General features: G+C 38.1%; 2 protein-coding genes across 7 annotated transcripts; one reads left to right on the top strand and one right to left on the bottom strand.

Annotated features, from left to right (window-relative positions):
* The first annotated feature begins 244 nt into the window (after positions 1-244).
* LOC137717423 (uncharacterized) lies at positions 245-5,002 on the top strand. 3 transcript variants are annotated; one of them, XM_088685544.1, is made up of 8 exons: positions 245-760; positions 872-988; positions 1,429-1,768; positions 1,860-2,071; positions 2,194-2,296; positions 2,420-2,790; positions 2,940-3,432; positions 3,722-5,002. In XM_088685544.1, the coding sequence occupies exons 3-8, from the start codon at positions 1,724-1,726 to the stop codon at positions 4,868-4,870; spliced, it is 2,373 nt and encodes a 790-aa protein (XP_088541670.1). In that variant the 5' UTR covers positions 245-760; positions 872-988; positions 1,429-1,723; the 3' UTR covers positions 4,871-5,002. The 3 variants fall into 3 exon arrangements, with proteins under 3 accessions (XP_088541670.1, XP_068312892.2, XP_088541671.1); XM_068456791.2 differs by having other exon boundaries at positions 304-760; positions 1,542-1,768; XM_088685545.1 differs by having other exon boundaries at positions 316-760; positions 1,473-1,768.
* LOC137717430 (putative glucan 1,3-beta-glucosidase A) lies at positions 4,930-9,284 on the bottom strand. 4 transcript variants are annotated; one of them, XM_088685546.1, is made up of 11 exons: positions 9,180-9,284; positions 8,786-9,088; positions 8,525-8,640; positions 8,225-8,344; positions 7,718-7,903; positions 6,827-6,985; positions 6,497-6,666; positions 6,256-6,408; positions 5,741-6,093; positions 5,388-5,567; positions 4,930-5,265 (listed from the first exon to the last, which is right to left on the bottom strand). In XM_088685546.1, the coding sequence occupies exons 2-11, from the start codon at positions 8,859-8,861 to the stop codon at positions 5,180-5,182; spliced, it is 1,599 nt and encodes a 532-aa protein (XP_088541672.1). In that variant the 5' UTR covers positions 8,862-9,088; positions 9,180-9,284; the 3' UTR covers positions 4,930-5,179. The 4 variants fall into 4 exon arrangements, 3 of the variants coding, with proteins under 3 accessions (XP_088541672.1, XP_088541673.1, XP_068312905.2); XM_088685547.1 differs by having other exon boundaries at positions 8,786-8,911; positions 9,180-9,270; XR_015956605.1 differs by having other exon boundaries at positions 5,736-6,093; positions 8,786-9,269.
* Between the last annotated feature and the right edge of the window lie 976 nt (positions 9,285-10,260).

The raw sequence follows: 10,260 nt of genomic DNA, 5'->3' as shown, positions 1-10,260 counted from the left end.
ATTATTCATTATTTGTAAGTGAGATATCTTAAATTTAACTCTCGTAGATAGCGAGTTGATACCACGTTATTATGACAAGTCATTGCCTCATTGCCTGTAGCTTAGACCTAGATCTCCATAACCCTAGTGTAAATATCGTTGTTTAAAAAAAATTAATTTAAAAACCTCTAAAAATGATGGGGGCTTTTTTGTATTATTCACTTTTAAATTTTATATTAATCCTACTGCGACGACTTTGAGAATTGAGAGAGTCAGCAACTCCTCAGCAAACTTATATAACCAACCTAACCGTCATCTGGAAGTCTGGTAGTTGAAGTTTGAGAGGGAGAGTCCTCAGCCTCCTGGTCCTAGAGAGAGAAAGTCCAAAACAATCCCACACAAGAAGCAAAAGCACCTCCAAATTTCAGCTCAAATTCCACCAAAATAGTTAAACAAAAGGCACAAATTTTAATTGTTTATCTTCTCTACCTTCTCTTCAAAGATCCAATCTTCAAACATGTACTTTCCAATAAAAATGCAAACTTCTTCTCCTCACTTGTCGTCTCCAGTCGTACATTTGATGTCTCTTTGGCATTCCCAACAGCCGCTGCTTAATCTGATAATATGAGATGGTTCAAAACCCCTAGCATTTTCAGTTCAAATAATCACAACCTTCCTTACAACAACCCGATTCGCGAAAACCTCGTAAACAACTCTGAAACGCCGAAAGATGGTGTCCCCAACAAGCTCTTTCGACTACTTCGCAGGCTTATGTCTGGAGGTGGGTTGGAATTGCTTGCTTCTTTGATGTTTTAATTTGGAAATGAATTCATGATTTGGTACTTGGAGCTGTTTTTGACGTGGGATTTTGTTGTTTGTGTGGAATGTGCAGGAAAAATTGATGGGGGATCAAGGACTGAGGCAGAGGAGAAGCTCTACTCTTGGTTATACGCCTTGGCACAGTCCAACAAGGATTTGGTTTTCGAGTATGTTCGATCCACTGAAAGGGGTAAGTGTCCTTAATCACTCACCTTATCTTCTATGTTCTTTTAGTAATGAAAGTTATAAGGAAATGGGAAAACTATGATTTGTTTTGCCTATAGATGCAAGTGTGCGTACAAGAAAATGATTGAAGACGTTATGTAATTTATAAATTTACATGGTTATTTTATTTGAGATCTGAAAGAAAATATGAGGAAGTTGGTAGCATTTAAAATGATTGATAAAATGCCAAGATATAGGAATTCTCTCTGATGAATTCGACGATTTACGTACTCCGTGCATTTTGCAGTATTTGACCAGTGCATAAGAATAAGGCTAATATAAATTTTATAACTTGAACATTACTCCCCCAATCAGTGCAACGAGATGTGTCTATTTATCTGTCTGTGGACTCGAAATGGGAGCAAATTTGGCCTAAATGCTGAACTATCGACCCTACTTGTTCAGATGGGTGTTCACCCTAAAGCGTGTCCGGTTTCAAATTCTCTCAGGATGATTCTTGAAACAATATATTGCTCCTCGAAATCTTATACCGGCTACGGACTTTTGGTTCTCTTCAGGATTGAGCTTTACTGAAGCTGAGCGGAGATTGAAGGAAAATGGCCCGAATGTTCCTGTGGATTATTCTTTTCCGAGCTGGTGGCATATTTTGTGGAATGCTTTCTTTCATCCTTTTAATATCATATTGATCGTCTTGTCTGTAATCTCGTACATAACCAGTGATAGCCCGAATGGATGCATCATGCTTGTTTTGGTTTTCATAAGCGTCTCCCTTCGATTCTATCAGGTAATCCTTGCTTAATTCCTTCGATCAAATACGCGCCATAGCTTTCTATATCAAGCATATGACTAAGACTAGTTTTCCATGCTCCTTTCAGGAATATAGCAGTTCAAAAGCGGCCATGAAACTCTCAGAATTCGTACGGTGCCCGGTCAAAGTTCAAAGATGTGCAGGTAGAGTTATTCAGACCGAATTAGTAGTACAAATTGATCAAAGAGATGTCGTTCCTGGCGACATTGTCATTTTCGAACCAGGAGACCTCTTTCCTGGTGATGTGAGGCTTCTGTCTACGAAACACCTTGTTGTAAGGTATAGCGCCTCTAATGCTTGCTGTCGTAAAAATGAGATTTGTGAACTGTTTTATGTCATTCTTCCTATCAGTACAGACAACTTTTAGGTTAAATGATCACTCAAATATGCTTCTTCAACAGTCAGTCCTCATTAACAGGAGAGTCCTGGACAACTGAGAAAACAGCTGATGTCAGAGAAGAATCGAGCACTCCGTTGCTAGATTTACGGAATATTTGCTTCATGGTGGGTACAGTAGTAGCTGTCATTTTGCTCTAACTATGCTCCATATTTTGGTAGCGTATATGTAACATCAAGGTTGAAGGTGAACCTCGCAAATTGACGTATTTCCTTGTGTAAATAATTCAGGGAACAAATGTAGTATCGGGCAGCGGAGCTGGTCTAGTGGTGTCCACCGGATCCAAGACGTACATGAGCACCATGTTTTCAAACATAGGAAAGAAGAAACCACCAAATGAATTTGAGGACGGTGTCCGCAAAATATCTTACGTTCTGGTTGCTGTTATGCTTGTAGTAGTCACCATCATAGTTGTAACTGACTACAGTACATCTCATGATCTAACCGAGAGCATCCTTTTCGGAGTCTCAGTGGCAAGTGCACTCACTCCTCAAATGCTTCCTCTCATTGTTAACACGAGTCTTGCAAAAGGAGCACTTGCTATGGCCAGAGACAGATGCATAATCAAAAGCTTAACTGCGATACGAGACATGGGATCTATGTAAGTATCAATCAAATGGGTGTGTGCGTGTGTGTGAACGTATATCTTAGAATTGCAGCAGGCAATGTAACTGTAATTTCTTATCATCGAAGTTTTTCACTTGAACTTCCGTAGTTTAGTAGTCGTTTTCTGTGTTCTGTTTGTTGCAGGGATATCTTATGCATTGACAAGACCGGTACACTAACCATGAACCGTGCAATAATGGTTAATCATCTGGACAGCTGGGGGTTACAGAAGGAAAAGGTTTTACAGTTTGCATTCCTCAACTCCTATTTCAAGACCGACCAGAAGTATCCCCTTGACGATGCAATTTTGGCACATGTATATACCAATGGATACAAGTTCCAGCCTTCGAAATGGAAGAAAATAGATGAGATTCCTTTTGATTTCATAAGAAGAAGAGTAGCTATTATCATGGAGAGAGAGGCAGAAGACAGAAGCCACCACATTGCCGATAGAATCGTGGTGACAAAAGGAGCTCTGGAAGAAGTGATGAAAGTATGTTCTTTTATAGAGGATGTTGACAGGGAAACGAATATAACTTTCTCTACAGAACACTATCAGAGGATTTTAAATCTGACAGAAGAAATTAGCAATGAGGGACTCAGAGCTATTGGGGTGGCAATAAAGACGCTGGGAACGGTGCGTCTAGATTTCTTTCTTGCTCAACTTCTGCACTTTTTTGTATTCAATTACATCTATTTATTTCTTTCAAAATTTTGGTACGTTTTATAGCTTTTTATACTGAATTTGGAACTACTTCTTTCATATAATGTATGATATACATTTGCCTGGAAAATAATAAACAAGCAACTACAGATTAATGAACTAGAACAGAAATGTGAAAATGTTACACCAAAAAGAAAATAAGTTCTGCTCAATTGTACATTTACAATGTTTACTAACCTGACAATTTTTTGTCACAATGCAGGAAACGAATTATCAATACAGAGACGATGCTGAAACCTTTGAATCAGACATGGTTTTCCTCGGCCTCATAACATTCTTTGACCCGCCCAAGGACTCGGCAAAGCAAGCTCTGTGGCGGTTGGCTGAGAAGGGAGTGAAAGCAAAGGTCTTGACAGGTGACTCGCTCGCCCTATCAATTAGAGTATGCAAAGAAGTTGGTATCAGAACCACCCATGTAGTTACAGGGCCAGAGCTTGAGTTTCTTGACCAAGATTCCTTTCATGAGACGGTTAAAAGAGCAACTGTACTAGCTCGACTCACCCCAACGCAGAAACTCCGAGTTGTGCAGTCCCTGCAGACAGTTGGAAACCACACTGTTGGCTTCTTGGGTGATGGAGTCAACGACTCGCTTGCACTGGATGCAGCCAATGTTGGTATATCAGTTGATTCAGGAGTATCAGTTGCAAAAGACTTTGCTGACATTATATTACTGGAGAAGGACCTCAATGTCCTCACCGCTGGAGTTGAGCATGGTCGACTTACTTTTGGGAACACAATGAAGTACATAAAAATGTCGGTAATTGCCAATCTAGGAAGCGTTCTCTCAATTCTCATAGCAACCTTGTGTCTCAAGTATGAACCACTGACTCCACGACAGCTTCTTACGCAGAACTTCTTGTACAGTGTTGGGCAGATCGCTATCCCATGGGACAAAATGGAAGAAGATTATGTAAAAGTCCCACAAAAATGGTCGAAGAAAGGCTTACCGATGTTCATTCTGTGGAATGGTCCTGTGTGTACTCTCTTTGACGTAAGCACACTTATGTTCCTTTGGTTCTATTATAAGGCTGACAGTCTGGATGACATTGTGTTCTTCCATACTGCTTGGTTCATCGAAGGGCTTCTGATGCAGACTCTGATCATCCACTTGATCCGGACAGAGAAAATTCCATTCATTCAGGAGATTGCCTCATGGCCTGTGCTTTGTTCCACAGTTCTGATTTCCGCCATCGGAATTGCTATTCCATTCACACCAATTGGGGATGTGATGGGATTCGTTGAGCTTCCGCTATCGTACTTTGGATTTTTGGTGGTGCTTTTTGTAGGATATATTTTCGTCGGCCAGGTGGTCAAGAGACTATATATTATGGTTTACAAAAGCTGGCTTTAACTAATAGAATGAGCTCAGCTGACATTCATTTGTTGCATAATAGTGTGAGAAAAGAGGAATTGGGACAAAAAATTTCCTATATATTTTTGCAAAGGTTGTAATGCATATAGCCTCAAAGCTGTTACAGATTCATTGACATTTTCTGTAGATACTCTTTTTTCCACAATTTTGTCATTCGACTCAGCAAATTTGCAAAACAATATGGAATGATACGAATACCATCGTTGTTGAGCAAGAAAGAAGAATAAAAACCTGCAAACGGATATCCTCTCCGGTTGCTGAGCCATGATGCATCTCAGGTATGATATTTCACAATATATTATGCAGATAGAATGATACAAATGCTGATCCAAGCAACACTAGACCGTTAACATTCCAGTTTTTGGGCGAATTACCTGCATAAATATTAATAACATTATGTTACCGACATGGTTGATGTAATCAGAGACTAAATTGAGTATGACTTACTTACGTATCTGTTGTTATAGCAATGATAAAATGAGTCTAAGAAAATTACCCAACTGGAGATAATTGTTCTTGATGTTCCATTCAAAATCCCAGTGTGGTCTGTCGTTTTTCAGTGTCCAGTATGCCCATCCGAAGGAAGCCGAATTATAAACCTCTAACTGAACCCTCCCAAAGTCTTGATAATCAGTCTGAGAGCCATTTGTCACTTTCCATTCATTCACCCACTCTCCTGCAAACAAATCCAATCTTTTACCAATTAATATAACTCAACTACTTGAAACCTACAGAAGCCGAATTTTTGTACAAGAAAATGAGAAAATTTGGCTCCGATTTCATGACAGAACAAGACCTTGAAATAAAAATCGTTTTTCAGGAGAAAGGAGAAAGGAGGTCTTGCCTTACCGATAAAAACAAGTGGACCGTTTGCACTGTTGAGGGCCTGTAACTGAGCTTCCCTGCTCTTGTATATGAATTGCATATTGTCCACAGCGCTCATATTAACGAAGAAATTATCAAAAAGATTGTAATAATGCAAATCCACCACTAGATGATGTGAGCCTATGTTAGCCTGATATAGTTCCAGTGGGTCCGCATTGCCAATTCTTTGGCAAACTATTACGTAAGCTGCTGATGAGTATTTCCGAACAATTTGATAGCCTTGTTTGTAATACGAAACTAAAGTATCCAATGGAACTGTAGCTGCAGATGGTTCATTTAAAAGCTCTATTCCCAGCAAAGCAGGATGCCTTGCATACCTGCAAAAATAAAATAAAAAAATCAGCGTTTGGCATCCCTGCCCTCAATTTCATGTAGCAGATACACCACAGGTGCCAAAAAGGTAAGATGGCATATGCAAGTGTGCAAAATCTATAGCTGGATCTACAACATAGCAATTCAAAAATACATTAATGACATACCTTGAAGCTAGGAAATCTATAACGTGCAGTGTCTGTGAAATGTAATCAGGATTAGGCCAGTCTGTTGAACCGTCTCTACTAGCACTATGTTCCATCCCGTTCTGGGATCCAGGAGCCGCGTGAAGATCAATTATGCACTTAATATTATAGGCTCTGCAGCACAGTTCTAATGTATGATGTCAGAACCAAATGTGGAGTTTTAACTTTTATCTGAAGAGAATTAGGTGAAAGAAAGACCTACTGTGCCCACGAGAATGCATTATCTAGAGCTTCCAAAGTTCCACCGATAAATGGTGCAGGAGGATCAGGATCATAAGCAATCCACCAGCCAACAGGAATCCGCACAGTATTTATTCCATGTCTATACAGAAAACTGAAATCTCCTACAGTGATGAAACTATTTCTATGCCTCTACATTTTAAAAAGATCCAAAGATCAAATAAACAAACAGACAAGAAAGCTATAGTAATTTGTTGTTCTAATCTAAAAACTATAACGTTGAGTATCGAATAAAATAATATGAATGTAAAACATCCATTGCAACGGCCAATAGAGAGTAGCAAAGAGTTACCTTAAGAATATCTTTGGCCTTACTGTGTCCATATCCATTTGTAAGCTGGTAATCTCCATGCAAGGTATTAGCAACAATTGTCATCTCAAGTGTGGCTGCATTATCTTCCCATCCTGGCTTCCCCGGATAGTCTGCCGTTAGCTGAGTTTGCAGTGTAGCCTGGAGGAAACAATGTTTTAATTTGGATTCTTAGACAGTCTATGAGGAGGCAGCGGACATGCAAATAAACATAGATTCAACATTCATAACTCTTCAGCAAAATCAACATCCGAAAAGCCCATTCTAATTGGCAATACCAATACTCAAAGTCGAAGTAGAGAAGTTATCCAACTTTCCTAATTATTGCATTCCCTTGGGTGTCAGATTGTGGAAAACACTTCAAATCTTCACAGATTTTAAAGACTAACATGAACTATAATTGCTTAACTTTGGGGCTTTCATAAATTCATGGAATTTCCGTGCAAAACCAAACACTTCAATATTCCTTGGAACCAGGTCACCTTCAGAAGATTTTTTTTTCTGCTTCGACTCATTTCTTCAATTAAAAGGAGCATAAGAGTCTACCTTGATTCAAGCCTTAGGTTTTATTGAAAATTCAGCAAAACATCCTCCATTCAGTGACATCTCAACTTTCACAAAATGTTCAATCAGAAAATAAACAATCCCAAAATATGAATGATTTCCCTATGGAAACATATTTCATGATGAAAAGTTTAAGGTTGACATCTAATCCACCAAAAGGAAGGAATCAAGGATGTTTAAACCCGCTCTTAGATGAATGGTAGTAGGACGAAGAGCATACAAACACGCAATTATTCACTCTAAACATAAAGAGTTGGGTTATTTTCATTCTTTACACAGCATAAAGGCAAATATCTCAAGAAGACAAACCTGCAAATATGTGCCATTTATTGTTCTGATGTGAACTCTACCATTGTTATTTCTTTCAATGTAAAAGGTTCCTAGTGCTGGAGGTGGTTCTGCAGTTGCAGAAAAAGAGCAACCTTCTCCATCACATGTTAGAAACTGTCCTTGCAAGGTGCGAAACTGAAATTCTGACGCAGAAACTCTCCATAACTGCAGCAGAACAGAAAAATAGTAATAAGGACCGCGATTTTATTGATTCCAATTTCTCAACAAACGCATACTTATATTATATATAATTACTTCCCCCTCCTTAGAGAAATTAGCAGATTTATTTTACAATCTAAACAATGGTAATGATTTTAGTCTGTCCCTCCATTACACTGGATAAGGGCTTAGGAACCGACCGTATGTTCAGGGAGTGAGCATAAGGGGCTTTACCGATACGTTTAGTTAGAAAATACTTGAGATTTCCCACAAATAAGTTAACAACCAAGAGAAATTACAGGCATGAACTATTTGAATAGAGTGTACCCTAAAGGTTTCCCATGAAGATGCAATATCTCTATCAACTGAGACATTCATCCCTCCACCATTTTCAGCAGAGACGTACTTCTCCAAGGTGACTGACTTTAGCTGTACCTGTGTTCCATCCTACATGTTATCCACAAATGGGTCAACTGCATCGATAAGAAAACCCCAAGTTGCACTCAAGTTCAAACCCTCTCCCCGTAGTTTAGATTGATTTAGCGTAATGTATCGCTCGAATAGCAAAAAGAAAAACCCAAAAATAAAAATATAATTAAGCAAAAGCTCTGGAAAAAAGAAACTCACCAGCATGTCTTCATTGGGAATGTCATCAAAAAGTGAAGGCTTAATCCAACCTTCCACAACCAACCACCCTCCCAAGTTCACCCCTCTCACTTTAGAGTCCCCACGCAATCCCTCCACTTGGACCAATAAACAGAACACGTAACAATTCCAAAAGAAAAACAGAATTAGATAATCACATTTTAAAAATATTTTTTCAAGATTGCGCCTTTATCAAAACTAGCCAACCAAATAATTCAAGAAATTAATGGCATTGGAATTCACCTGAGTACACTCCAGAAACGAAGAGCCAAGAGCACAGCAGAAATGCGCATACCCATTTGTTAAGAACAAGTTCCATCAAGAATGCTGGCCTCAAAAGCACCCAGAAAGCCAAAATATACAACCCATCTGCAACGAAAGGCAAACCACCATCAAGGCATGATGGTTTATATTCAAACCCCCCAAAACCACCATGGAGAATCTTAGTACTTGCTTCCTTATCACCCAAATAATATACCAAATTCAACTTTGTAGGCAAGCACAAATATCACTAGATTGCATGCCCCTTATATTGAATTAATTAACCTAGTTCATGGTCCACACAAAGCAAAAGCGGTCAGGATAATTGAGAAAGAAAAGAATAATGTCAACGAGTTGAAACATCTGAAAAGGGTACCTAAAGAGTTCGCATGAAAGGGTGGCTTTGCTTGGAGATTTTGTTTGGGGAATGCGATGGGGGTTTGGTTCTTTGTAATTGGCTGGATTTAGGAAAAGAAATGTCAAGAGGAAGCATTTTTGTTCTCTACCCTTATTGTGTTTGTGACGTGTCATTTCGTTTAATTACGATTTAATTTTATATTAAATGCTTTATTTTTATAAAACGATAAATTTTATTAAAAATAAATGTTAAATTAGTCATTATCAAAAAAATCCAGTTGTTAATACAAATAATACTTACAATACCGGGTGAGGTTGGACTGGAAAATCCAATTGTTGAAACAGCCCGAGCGAGGAGAAGGCAACCACAGTCCCTGTTGAGGTGGGATTGGGAACCCAGTTGTTGTTGCGGCGAAAAAAAAAAAAAAAAATTCCAAACTCCCAATCAAGCGGCTCATCAGTCGCACACAAAAAAAAAAAAAAAAAAAAAAAAAAAATTAAATAAAAGGAGATGATGGATTGAATCAATAATGCTATTTTTACCACAATTTTATACCACATTTCCTTACCATCTTAGGTGGCAAATGAGTTGGACATCCACATCATCTAAATTAATTAGCATTTAATCAAAATATTAATCAATAATTAATAAAAAGATTGTTGATTAAATGATGATTGTGGTATACCAGGAGTCTCTATCTTCCACCTAAGATTATTTAAGTGTTTTAATTAATAAAAATATTGAAATTAAATGATGTAACTTGTCCAACTCATCTGCCACCTAAGATGGTAAAAAAATATGGTATAATATTGTGGTAAGAATAGCATTACTAGAAGGATTTATGAATTGATTTCAGTTTCTTGGGAATTTTTAGATTGTTTTGCAAATCGGCGTGAGGTTTGTCGGACTCTGTATTCTGAAAAAACTTTCGGGGAGTTTGGATGAGTTTTCTTAATTTGTTTTATGTTTAGTTTTCAATTAAAATAAAGTAATTAAGTACAAAATTAACTAGATTTACGATAAAAGATAGAATGAGAGGTGAACATGGTAATTAATCGACATGACACGAAATAAAAACGACACAAAAGTAATGGATTTC

Source organism: Pyrus communis, chromosome 15 (assembly GCF_041283825.1).
Source record: "Pyrus communis isolate YQ-2024b chromosome 15, ASM4128382v1, whole genome shotgun sequence".
Classification (NCBI taxonomy): Eukaryota; Viridiplantae; Streptophyta; class Magnoliopsida; order Rosales; family Rosaceae; genus Pyrus; species Pyrus communis.
This window is presented reverse-complemented; position numbering and strand designations above follow the sequence as displayed.